Raw genomic sequence first — 14,461 nt, forward strand, 5'->3', positions numbered from 1 at the left:
TGAAAATTAAGAAAAGAAAAAAATATTAATAAAAACTAAGTGTGAATGAGTGTCTACAGTTCATAACGAAAATACTTTATGGTAATTTTTTGAAGTCATGAAGTGTTTAGTTGAAAGCTGTAGTAAGAAATAATATTTACATATATATATATGTATATTTTTGTTGTATGCATCAAAGAAAATTGTAATAAATAAAAGCCATTATTTTTTCTCCATTATTGCCATTATTCTTTTCTCAAGTTTTGTTTCTCTCGGGAAATTTTTGTAATTTGTTTATTTTTAGTTGTTAAGTTATTTAGTGGTTGCTTCAAGGTCAAACACATCAGAATAAAAAAATTTCAAGAAGGATCCATACACACAGTTAAAGTATCACAGATGTTATATACATTTCAAAGGTTCCATTTAGTGAAACTAAATTCATGATATACTGTTATGAAGTTAGCACCATAATGTAAAATTCCTGTTTACATGTAGGATAGGATAAGTGGTTTCATATGGTTTTCTCCATGTATGCATCTTTCTATCTATAAGATACAGTTGAAATGTTATTTCTCACATTAGATACTAATTTTCTGTTGGGAAGCATCCATTTACCAAGACCAAGTGGTGTTACCAAGACCAAGCAAGGCAAATACTTTTGTGTTGTGGATTTATTGGAGATATTTAGCTTTAGCAGAGGCTCTTAAAATCTATATCAAGGAACAGATAGTTGAAGAGTCTTCATACTGAGGTTTGTTGAGTTCCAACACTGAATTGCCAGGCTGTTCAAGACAGAAAACCAATATCACAGAGTCAGTGTTACAGAGTTCTCATATTCAAAGGTGTAGCCAGAGGAAGGAGTTGACCCCCAGATGATATTTTCACATGAAACATTATTTTATAGCAGTTATGTGGATTATGTAGGTAGGTGAAGAGTAATGAGAGATTCTGAATTGGCATATGGAAATAAATTGAGAAAAGAAACAGTTTTTTTAGTAAACAGCATTCAAAGTAATACGAAAAATAGTATAGAAAATATAGATAGTAGTATATAAATACATTATAAAATAGCATAGAAAATAGTAAAAGAAAAATAGTATGCAAAGAAATCACCACAAGATCTTAAATTTGTTATATCTTTTTTATTTTATCAAAACTTTTGTAAACTACGAATATCAAATAAATTATGATCATGGTGACATTAATAATGAAAAACTCCTCTTTAACACAGGAGTATTTCATAGTTGCAGTTTGTTCCAAAATATACTCTCCAGAACAAAAAATATTGTAATACTATTACATACTTTTCTCATAACAGCTGTACATGTTGCTAGTTGTGAAAAGAGTTTTCTAAACAAAAATCATTAAAGAACTGAAAATGTATCTTTTGCATTTAGGAAAGCTTTCTATACTGTCTACATAACAGCAACCGGAGAAATTAAAAAGCAAGCAAAATAATAAAATTTTTAAAATGTTGGAATTAAACCTTTTCTTTGAAAATAAATGCAAAATAAGTAGTACTTAGTAGTAATTCATTTCATTATATGTCATTTGAGCCTTTTTAAAGTTATTTGCTTGTATATCAAGACAAGCTGCAAATTTAGAGATAAGGTGGCAATTTCATAGCCTGTTGCAGGAGATAAAAGCTCTAGCTATGCCACTTTAGTTTACTGAGCTCAAGCATTATATTGCAAGGTTGCTGAAGTTTCAGCAACAGTATTACATGTTTCTTAAATGAAATGTTTCCTGCCAGTCAAAGGTAATTGTAATTACTATCTTTTTATGGCCATACTCTTGCCATGGATGTACTCCAACTGCGCTGATGAAAATCCCCCCCCCTCATCCTGCTATAGTCCAACTACATTGATCACAATTTCTTTCCCCTGTTGCCTACAGGGTTACAATTTTATTTTTCGAAGCCAACTGTAGCCAAGAGGAAAATAAAAATAAAGAAATATATTTTTTATAAATGAATAGTGGATTTGTTGCCAATCTAGAGAAACTATGCTTCGGCAACAACAAAGATAACGCCTTCTTTTATTATTATTGCAAATTAAGTCATGCTTAATCCTTTCTGGAATTTATTCCAGGAAATAAGTATTTAAGATTCACTTCGTAATTTTTCATACAGATATTTTGAGTTTTTATGTATTTTTGCCTTGTCATGAAGTAAGAACTGAATTAATTGATGAGAAACACTGAATTGTATGCGAAAAATCGTTTCTTTTTTGTTTGTTTAATTTCTTTTATACATCACTTTAGATTTACTTTTGTTAATTGTTCTGTAACACAAAAGAAATTTTCAGACGATTTTCGTAATACTCTTGCAGGCATTAAATTCATCTTTGTAACAACATCTGGGGCTACAAGGCATTCTTCATGAGCACAACTATTGGCTCTGACCTTTTTCACCCCTACAACCAGAAGTCTGTATGTTACTTAAATAGGTAAATTTTCAATCAGTTCCGAACGATTCTTTGACTATCTTGGTGAAAAATATATTTGCTTCTGAATATTTGTTAAGAAAAATATTTAAAAACAGGTTAGCATGATAAAGGATAAACTTAAAGAAAATGCTAAAGTATGAATAAAATAAATAAATAAGTATAAAATATTAAATCATGAAAACGATTTCTAGAGTAAATTTCTTAGGGGTTGAAATTTAAAAAATACAGTAGAAATGAGAAGAGAATTTAGATATCTTTCATATCATAAGTTTATTAAGCATTATATACCCTACACGGAGCACGCATTCCTTGAAACAAATACGGACATAATGGCACAGAAAAATATTTTTGAAAAGAACTATGTAGTAATGCATAAATGAAAGAAATTAAATAAAAACTATCAAAAAATATATAAGAATTATTACATCAAATACTCTCTTGACCACAAGTGATAGAATTTTGTTTTCTCGTTTATCTTTCAGCAAAGCTTATACAATTAAATAATCACTTTCATTCGCGTAAAATTATAAACAAATGTAAATTATTATACAAAACGCATAAAGTTAAACACTACAGTGTGAAAGGAAAATTCTGGAATAAAAATGTTAAGAAAATTAGATGAGAAATAATCCATAATTTATTGATATCCATATACTAAACTGTATGCTTTTGGAAAAGTTACACATAATTTGCACTCAGGTATCAATCACCGAAATCAAGTTAATTTCTTTCCTTACTTTTTCTTATCAGAGGGATTTGTGAAAAGATACGCTAAGGTGAAAAATTTTGCAATATTTTTAAAGAATAAATTTTAAAAGTATTTTTACTTCATGAACTGAAATTTTTACTATACATTTTTACAGAGTAAATAAGTACAAAAAAAAAAAAAAAAAGAGCTAGGGGATCACTGGGACTAGAAACTCGGGTCGAACTACCAATGTTTAGTGAAGAACAAAAGTGGGCTGAATTAGAGATTTACATGTTTAATGAATAAGTTAAACTTACCTGCATGCCATTATGAAATATTAGGAAGTAGCATAAAAGCATGAGTGAAGAAGGCAATTGCAATCTAAATCATTGTAATCTAAATGTATAACATTATCAGTATCTGCTATTAATTTCAATACTGCTGAAAAAATTATAAACAAATTATATTATAAATCGTATGAACTCGTTGCATTATAAATTACAACAGTTAGAAATATTATTAGCGTGATTTAGCGACCATCTTTGTTAACAAATAATTTCAAGTAACTAATTTTACAAATAATTCAGCCTGAAACTAGATTAGAAAATAAGCTGCATGCTGAAGATTAAGCTTTGCCAATGTGTTCGAAACATCTTCTATTAACTAGAGTTATGAAGCAAGAATTTGTAAAAATTATTATTTAATTATAAATTGGCATAAATACAATACAAATTATATAAATTTTACATACATGAAAACTTGAGTACAGTGCAACAATATGTGAAAAAGGAATGGATTAAAAGGGAGACTGAAAATCCCAGGATATGAATATAAGGGAATTTGATTTTTTTTTTTTTTTTTGTTAATTATAAAAATTCTGATGATGCTCATAATTATCAATTTATTAATTAAATGTGTATTAGAAATTAAATGCATGCCAAAGTACATCAGGTGGAAAACAGAATAAATATTTAAACATTTCTAGTATTAAAATATGGAATTTGTAACAAAGTTAAATAACCTTAAAATAACTTCAATGATTAAAAATGGAAAGCTTAATACGGGAATATATTGCAATAATATTAGTGTGAATTTAGAACCACTTAAGAAGTCCAATTTTTAGATTTAATAAAGATAATTTTTATAATTAAATTAGAACTGTTTACCTAAAATGGTAAATTTGAAAGTTAAAACCATTCTGCTATCTAAGAAGATTTGTTAATATTTATCTAGACAAGAAACTTATTTAAGGTGAGCTACAAATCCGATATTTGATACGCTGATTATGTATCAGTTTTGTGTACGTCATTAATCTATCAATTTTACTATTCAAAACTAATATATATATCAGCGACTAAAATCTACAAGTTGGAAAGTTTTTAATTCTTACAGAGAATAAAAAAGAACTGGCTTATCATTCTTTTAAGCATCATAAAACTTTAAAATAAGTGTAAAAGAAATTTATTTTTTAGCACACGCCAGACTTTAAATTAATATTTGTTTTACATGCACAATTTTTACAATATTGATAAACGAAAATAAAGGCTTGCAGTCTCAATAGAATGTCCCATTAATGGCGATAAACGACTTTTTGTAGCACCCAATCTTCTTGGAAAGAAATGGGGGACAGGAAACGTAGCGCAGTTCGTGGATTAAAAAAGAGGGGGACGGGGATTTTCGATCAAATTTGGCGCAGTTCGTACCCTACCCTTGCCATAAATTCAAATTGTTGTTGGAATTTTTATAGTTAGTGCACACTTTTAAAATGGTTATATATGAAAACTCCCATTGACCTATGAAACTCCCATTGACCTATGAAATGGGTAGACATTGCTCTGAAACTTTACAGAATGTTGTTTTCTGTGGGAAGTCATTGGATGTTTTGCAGCCATTTGTCTTACTAAAGTAAGTTACACTGTTACTTAAAGCATATTTAGAACATAAACAATAGTTCATCTTCTTTTGTAAATCACAATTAACAAACTATCAATATTAAATCAGCAGATATGATGGTGTGACCAGAGAATCACTTCTAATACTTTTGGGAATGAAAAATTTACTCATTCTCAAAGAAGCTTGCATAAATTAATTGTACTTATCAAAGAATAAAGTTTTGATATGTGAGTGGGGGTTTTCTTTACTTAGAAGTCTCAATATCCATCTAAGTGCATGTTTCTCAGGGAAAGGGGCATAATTAATAAGTTAGAATCAATTTTTAAGACTTGCTTTATACTGAAATAAAATTTTATGAGACCGAAAGAATTTACGGCTGAAATTCTGATTCAGTCCCATAAAAGAAATGTCAGACCTTTTTCTGTTTAAGGTTTCAGATAGAAGTACAATTTCTTTCAAAAACTAAGAAGTACCGGAGGCCAGCTCCAGTACTTCTCAGTACTTTTTTCTGAAATTTCAAGGTATACATACGAATATACATGTGCATGGAGATCAAAATTAGTATAATCACATTTAAAAATAATTATAAAACTGTAAGGCAAATATTACTGAATATTCCTATCTTCCATAACTTTAGCTACATCAATTCATGGAAGGGAATATATAATGAAAGTATAAAAACAAACCTTTTTAATTAATGAGGTATAGCCTTTCTTTGGATGGTATGTGCGCATATCAAAAACATGAAATTTAGATTCTAAAGTAGTAGCAACTAATTTATTCATACTGATGTCCTTCCTGTCAAATTCAACACAACATACCTGTAGAAAAAATTACTGTTAACTAAACTATTTCAATCTCGTGAATTTTTTTTTACTATGATATTTAATGTATTTATTTGAAAATGAAAATGACTTTTTGGTACTTCATATGCACAAAATGTAAGAAATAACAACACTGTGGCTATATAAATATTAACAGAACTAATATAGAAATTAAATAAACACTAATAATTTTGGAATTTTAGAAAATTTAGGCGAGTACTTAAATGATTTATAATAAAATTGAACTAAAATGGAATTTTGACTACTACAGTAAAACAGTTTTATCTACGTGTAATAAATATTAGTCTAGTTGATGAAATAATTCAACTATATAAAAACAACCATATTTTACCATGGGAAAAAAAATTATACTTTTATAATGCTCAACATGCAATAAAACAACACTATACAGTCAAAAGTCGTTAATTTGGACACCCATAACCGGAATTATCTACAATCCGGACCTCAAAGCTACAAACTTTCTGCGCATGCGTCGCTTTGACGCATGCGCGTAAGACTTTTACGGCTGAGAATATGTGTGTTCGCATGTGCGTAATACGTTTACGCTTGCGCGTTTAATGCATGACGGATGGTATAAGCTAAGCTAAAATTATCTAATTCAGTTAATGTTGCAGATTTCGTTGTTCCTGAATCTTCAAATTGGATCCGGCTTATTATTTTTTGCAGACTGTTGGAGCAATTTTATAAAAGTAAGCTTGAACTTTCGATTATGTCAAATAGAATTTCCAATATATATTTACTAATATGTAAAGGATCTACAAAGCTAAAGTATGTTTAGAAGTCCATTAAACAAAAAGTGGAATTGCTGAAAAAAAATGGATAAAGGCATATCCTTCGTTTCTTAAACCATTCTGAAATCTGTTTATCAATTTCATGCTGTTCTGCGGCCCGGGGGGGGACGCCGAAACTCTGCGGCGCGCAATGAATTGGAAGTTAATCTTTCAGCACTATCCTTATCTTCAGGGCAAATGTTTTTATTTTATTTGGCTTATAATTCCTTACTAACTGTAGTATTTCATCTCGATGTACTCCGTCTTTAATATGATTTAAATCAAATTCCTCATCATTATAATTCGCTTCCTGTAGCGAAGAAAGTAACAGAGGTTATTGAAAACGAAAAAATTTCTATTGACAAATTAGTCGGTAATTATGTCTGTTTATAGAATTAAAGAAAATGTATTATCACATAAAAAATGAAGCAACTTAAACAACTTACATTGAAAGAAATGTTTAATAAAGTAAACAAATAAATATTAAGCTTTTTTTTTTTTTTTTGTAAATTTTGATACCCTTTAGATCATAATTGTTCTTTATTTCATAAATTACGGTTTCATATTTTTAATTTTATAATTTCTGCATGCCATCTTACCAGATTTAAACTGATGATCTATAATCCGGAATTGCCGAAGTCCCAACGAGTCCGGATTAATGATTTTTGACTGTATTTAAAATCTAACAACACAACCTTTAAACAAATTTTCTGTCTTAAAATTATAAATGAAAAGTTTAAAAGAAGTAATTTTTATCTTCAATTCTGTTAAAATTCTTTAAGCATTTGATTACTTCAGGAATGTAATTGATTTTTAAGTATTTTTTATTGTTATGGAATTTATAATTATTCTGCTAATAAAACTTTTCAAAGATCATGTAATTTTACATCAAATATATTTACATACTTGCCAACCTGTCACACTCAAAAATGAGGAGAATTTTCTAACAAAACAAACAGATTTTTTTTAATAATAAAAATATATAGAACTTGAATGCAATTAATAATGCAAAAATACTTAATGCCAAAAAGAAAAAGGTTTTAGGTACTTTTCCATTTCGCCGGCGTAAATCTTGCCAAGCAGACTTTATTGGCGACGGCACACGGTATACACATAAAACATGTTAACAAATGTTAGTTCTAAGGATTTTTTATTTTGAAGGCATAAACATTTTAATATCATTTAAAATTTTGTAAAAAGGCAATAAATAAAGATAATAAACTTGTAAAACGAAATTAATTTAAGAATTTACTATGCTTTCATGGTACAACATCCTGATTCGCCGGTTCATATCACGTGACTCCAAGTTATCTCATCTCACATAAACTAAGCTGCAAAAATCTAATTCTCTCATTAATTTCAAATTATTAAATTTTAAGTTATCCAGTTATTAATTCATTCTACATTAATTTCAAGTTAAATCTTAATATGGAATAGAAATTTAAATGCAAGAATCATTTTTATTCGTACAAACAGCTTACTCAGAAATTATGTAAAACCGCAGTGCCTTACTTCACCAGTGCATTCGCACTAGAATTGATGAATTTAACCCTAGACTTTGCCTTTTCTATATTTTCGCATTCGGATGAGCTGTATGACTGCACCCTAATTGACTTAATTACTGAGAATGGTTTTATGGCATAAAATTGAACTATCTATTAAAAATTCTATATAATTGTATCCAGAATTGAAAGAGACAATCAATTTGATAAGAAATGGCTGCAGCTTGTTTTGAAAATTGAGGCGTAAAAGGTTACCAGCGAGTATATTAAGTTTGGCATTGGTTGTACCATTTTTGGGGACTTCATCGCTTGTGCCGGCAAATTGGAAAAGTATCTAAAAAATCATTTAGCCTGACTTCCCACATCCTTAGTAACTAACAGGTAGTTGAGCTTCGTTTTTTTTTTTTTTTTGTATTATCTCTTGATACGGCATTTTTAGTATGTTGAGGATTACCTCTATAATTTTTGTGGCAATCTCATTGTTGAAACTTGGGGGTTTCCTAACATTTTTATTTCTTACATTCTAACTTCTTCAGATCTAATTTGTCAGCAAGTGAGGTGGGTTGTTCCACTCACTCATTTATCCAAACAGTGGTTTATATAATCTGGAGGGTCTTTCTTCTTAATCTGATCTGCCAGTATCATATTATTTAATTGTAAAGACGTTATGACTTTTGATTCTTCAAGCCACCCGTTAAAATAATAAGTCAAAATTCCTGTTAATTTACATGAAAGAAAATCCCAGAAAACCCAAGTATTTTAGGATTGTTCTTATGTTGGGTAAACAGTTGTTCTCAGCACTCAATTTGACGTACTTTCAGGGAATTTCTTTAATTTTCTGATATAATCTGAGCATCATCAGAAGATTCCTTAGCAATTATTGTTGCAAAGTCTGTTGGCAGAAGATGAACATTATCCATTTTGAAACAGCTACCTTTAGAAGGGTTTATTGTCTCTCAAACAAGTCCAAAAATAAACTCATATCGGCTGTTTAAGGATCAACATTAAGAATTAACTTGTTCAGGTCTAACTTGAGCATTTATGAATCTGCAGAAGAAGATACTGTTTCAGACTCTGCTCTACTATCAGTAATACTAGATAGCAAGTTAAATTTTTCGAATTCAAACAGCCATTCATTTTCTTTCTCTCAGCATGTGATTCTATTTCCATTTCCTTGCTACCATTTAAGATTTGGTTCAAACATTCTTTTGTAAACTCTACATCATACATGGAACTAGTGATTATAGCATTATTTATGTCAGGAATTCTAACATTTTCCTCTATCACTATATCTATTGTTCCTGCTAATTCAATTAAATCCTTTTTCTTCCATTTGGCTTAGTATGCCATTCTTAAATGAAAGTTGATAAATTTTCTCAAAATGTACACCAACATAATAACTCATTTTACACCACTTTCCTTGGACTTTGAACCATTCTCAGACTATAAACTATTGTAGAATACTTTAAGTAATTTGCATTGGTGCAAAATATAGCAACTTGAGACTATATATAGATATTTCTATACCTTTTCTGTTGTTCTGTTCTCTTTCCCTCCCCCCCAAAAAACTAAGCTGTTTATTATGTATTTAGCATATTTGACATTTACTTTAATTGTTTCATATTGAAATTTATATAGAACAAAATATTTGAGTTTTATACAAAAATTCATTCAAATATTATTTTATAAAATTGCCAATGTAGCGGATGCTAGCACAAAATTATTTTATTATGCTTATTTTGTAGTATTATTTTGAGAATTGTCAATTAAATTGCTTGAAATTGCAGAAATAACTTCATTTTTCTCACACTTATTTTTCACAGTGAAAGTAACAACTGCATCTCCATTTACTCATGGTTTTTTATAAATTTCAACAGAGCCTTTTATATTAACTCTAGAAGCTTTACTTCTTGGTAATTAAGTGCTAAGCAATTATCCTGAAGAGCTGGACTTTTAAAGAGTTTTAATAATTAGTTGTGCTACATATTAATGCCTATTGCATCTCCTTCTAAAGTAAGGGACCAGAAAGTAAACTACATTCAATTTCTGAAAACTCTGGATTTAAAAAAAAAAAAAAAAAAAAAAACTGGATACAGTTTTGAATTGGTATTATTGTTTCTATCCGTGAACATGCAGAATGAAACTGTTTTAAAGCAAACAATCACTGAAGATTTATTTTTTATATCAATTTCTTCTACAACTGCAGCTGCTTTTGTCCTTGTCCTTGAGTATGTCTTAACAATTTTACTCCCCGGAAACATTTTTCTGAAAAAGCTGCAGCATGATTTGATGCATTTAGTGGCAGGTTGTCCTCCAGTAAAAAGGCAGAGAACAGGCTTTCTGGATTAATAACTTTTTGGTCTTTTGTTTAAAAAAAATTAAAATCAGAAACAGAACAGAAAAAAATTTCTCTCCTTTTTTTTCTTTCATAATACAATTCTACAATTCACGTTGTCCTAGTACACCTATCCACATGTTTAAGAACATCGGCTCTTCCACCCTGTGAAATTGAAGAATCACGATGACAAACAATACACATAGCAATATTATATTTCCTTGATGAAGTCAAATATGTACGATTTTTGAAAAGTACATGAGTATTTTATATTTTTCGTACACATAATTAAGACAAAAGATTACAGTTTCTGAAACTGTTTTTGGGAAGCATGCAAAACTTACGCTGCCCACTGGCAAGACGAACAAAATAAACAGCCTTGATCTTACTTTGTGTTCATTTGCTAATATATGTCAGATGACCCGCAGCTGCGCTTGATTCTCATTACAGAGTTAGGACATGACATTTCTGGGCATGTGTTTTGGACTCTCATACACAAAGTAGAAACATGCCATTTTCACTGATGAAATGACATTGTTTTTTTACTATGCATTTAGCGAAAAACAAGTGCTTTTAGATGCCAAAAATAACTTTTTTGGGTGCAAATAACGAAGTATAAAGCCAAGTTGCATAAAAATTGTGAGAAATTTTAAGAATAAGAGAAAGTTGGGAGAAATATGTTGAAAATTGGGTTGGCAGGAGTATGGTCAGAAATCGGAAATCTCCGCCGAAATTGGGAAAGTTGGCAACTCTGTATTTAGATAACAAAATCTAGGATTTTAAAGAAAATTTAACATTCATATTAAATATTAAAATGCATTTTTATTTATCTGACTTTACTGCGCAAACTTAGTGCTATTACACAGAATATTAATAATAATAATAATAATAATAATAATAAATAAAAAAAAAAACCCACACACACACAAAACAACAACCACCAAAAAAAGGGAGGGGAAGAAAGAAAGTTAACATACTCCATTCCTGAGATTATACTCCCATCGTATGGACATGTTTCTTAAATCAAACAATTTTAGATCTCCATTATCATATCCAGCACAAATACATCTTTCATCATTATTGTATGCATTACCTGCAAAAACATCAAAATAGAAAAGGATAACATTTCCACTAAAGTACTCAAAATTCACATAAATTAAGTATAAATTGGATAAATTTAACAAAGTACAAATAAACAGCATAGCTCTATGGTGTAACTTATACAGCGAAAATCGTTTAGCTTGAAAGAGGGACTAAAATATTTTTTGTGTTAAAGATTATTGGAAGGAAGAATTAAGTTTATTAGAGCACATTTTATCTACATAGATATGTATATATACATGTATTTAATAAAAATCAATGAAACAAAAACATCTACAAGAACTTAATGCAAAATTTTCAAGTTTTTTTGAAAAATAAACCTTTTACTGAGTTTTTGGAATATAATCTGATATTTTTCTTTGCATTGTCTTTTTTAGCATCAAATTGTCAACAAATTGTTTGATGTCATCCATTTTGTTTTTTATTTCACCATTCATTGGAATGTGAATAACTGTGCGTACTTTTCATGATGTTCCTCATTTCGGATAACGTGGGAAAAGGAGCTGCATTATTCCTTTCATTTTCGTCTTTGGATTCTGCATCAATGATATATTTAGCTTTGAACAAAATCCAAAATGTCTTTGTCTACCATAATTGGGGCTGTACACGCATTATTTTCATCTACTGCAACAAATGCTTCCAATGATATAGAAGAATAGTCCAATAATACATAAACTATCTCAAACATTTCATTAAGTTTTGGCTCAGTTTCAATATCCTCCTTCTCCATTTCTTTTGGCACGAACCAATCTCACTGATTTTTACACACACTGCGATGTACTCGTCACCGAATTCCAAGGCCAACTGATGACAGATGATATGTTTTTGTGTGGCGTTTGTAGGGGTGGGGGGTGAAAGTAGCTTAGATAAACAAAATTGGTTTGTGTCACAGGCTATTCCGAGGGTATTTCAAAGCCAAGTTAGCCTCCTTTCTACAAAACATGTGAAATCACCTTTCATTTCATACCTCTCTTGAGAGTTTAAAAAAAGAAATAGAAGAATTTTTAAATTTTAGCACAGGCTCAGTGAAAACTGACTGTTGGGTAAACAGGTTTGATTCTAACTGATGTATTTTCTTCTTTCTTGCTTCAGATTTAAGTGAATAGGTCTTATCAAATATGACATGTATTGTCTGAAAGCGATGTTGAACATTATGTTTTTTCAGCACTGTAAAGTAATCACACAACAAACAATTTATCTTTAAAATTGAAGAAACAGTATGATTTTTTTTCAGTCAGTATTAAAATTATAGTCACAAGTATAATTAATTAAATAAAATAAATTACAAGAGTTACTCATTTTAGGATTAAAATAACAAACTATGCAGAAACAATGAAGTAGATGACACCAAAAATAAAGTTAAATGCTAATTAAATGGATACTCCCCTTCATAGATAGCATCACAATGCAGAGCAAATCATTATGCTCTGCGTATGGAACCATCTAGGACAGTGACACACAAGAAAACGATATAGAAAGACATTAAAAAACATTTTTGATACATGTATATTTGATATTTTTTGATCTTTAACAAATAACTGAGACAAAATTGGTAAAATGGTTGGGATGCTAGGATATAATTTCAAAGTGGGACAATCCCAGCCAAACTGGGACACCTGGTAAGCCCATTTAAGATGATAAACATTATTATAAACAAATAATTTTTTAAAACAATCATGCTTACATTTCTCTAATAAATTACTAACTATAAGAAATTTTACACAAATTTTATCGAAAACTTGAATAATTTTTTACCACGCTCATACAACAGCGGACCCACATAAATAGCCTCTAGGGAAGAATTTCAGTTGTTGGTGGGCCCAATGTCACCTATGGGCTTAGGTTTGGGGCCCCATGCACAAGCTATGATGGCTGTATTACGGTACAAAGTTCTTTTACTGGTATTCAATAGGACCTCTAGAATGTCTCAAATATCTTTGATAGGTGAGCTCTATGTGCATGCTATTTCTGATGACTTGCACTCTTATATGTACTTTAGTGGATCTGGCTCTTTCTAACAGAAAATATGTAACCATACAAATATAGAGAATCAAATTTTGGTTAAAAGAGCTACTCATCTGTGCGAGTCAAACAATCACTCAAGTTACCAGATCTCAACCTTATCAAACACATATGCCCCAGGCAGCACGCCTCCAAAAATATACGTATAATTTTGGTGAAATAAGCGTATGGTATTTTTTGCACGTTACTTTTACGAAATTTATACGAATGAAAAAGGCTGAAGTTACTGTTGACTCTTTATCGTTATTTTTACGAAAATTATACGAATCCGAATGTAATGAAAAAAACTACCGCCATAATGGTATATTTTATTCGTCACTTTTACGCATATTATACGAATCCGAATGTTCTGAAAGAAACTACTGCCTTTATGGTATATTTCATTCGTCACTTTTACGGATATTATATGAAGTCTAAAAAGATTGAAAATGAAGTTTATTAATTCAAAATATTTAGTGCATTTTTGGCATTTCCCTTTGTTTTCCTTTTCCACGAACATGAAAAAAGGGGCATTCATATATGAGGATAAAATTTTTCTATGAATTTTAAAATGTGAGCTAAATCTTTACGTGCATTTTTGCAAAAAATTATATTTTCTTAATTTAAAGATTTTAAAAATAACTTATTTATTTTCTTATATCAAATTTGTTATTTTTATTCATATCAACACTTACATTAATTTACACAATTTAATTTCTTTTATGAAAATCCTATTACCCATTTAACTGGAATAAGCTGTATATTAAATTTGTGTACTTACCGAGTTTGGTACAATACTTGCCTTATTTTATTTAGCAAATGTGGGCATTTAAATTGGAATAAGACTAGCAAATCTTTCATGTCAAGGAATAGAATAATAAATAGAGCAGAAGATGCTTG

General features: G+C 29.7%; 1 protein-coding gene across 2 annotated transcripts in view; it reads right to left on the reverse strand.

Moving 5' to 3' along the window:
* Wdr92 (dynein axonemal assembly factor 10) overlaps positions 1 to 14,461 on the reverse strand; it is an 85,273-nt gene that overhangs the window by 13,246 nt on the left and 57,566 nt on the right. For both annotated transcript variants that reach the window (XM_035361731.2, XM_035361732.2), the window contains exons 5-6: positions 11,437 to 11,552; positions 5,694 to 5,828 (exon numbers count right to left, since the gene is read on the reverse strand). In XM_035361731.2, coding sequence (XP_035217622.1) covers positions 5,694 to 5,828; positions 11,437 to 11,552 — 251 coding nt within the window. The remainder of the gene's footprint in view (positions 1 to 5,693; positions 5,829 to 11,436; positions 11,553 to 14,461) is intronic.

Source organism: Stegodyphus dumicola, chromosome 10 (assembly GCF_044657685.1).
Source record: "Stegodyphus dumicola isolate Sdum_Otavi_A_Nest chromosome 10, ASM4465768v1".
NCBI classification, from domain to species: Eukaryota; Metazoa; Arthropoda; class Arachnida; order Araneae; family Eresidae; genus Stegodyphus; species Stegodyphus dumicola.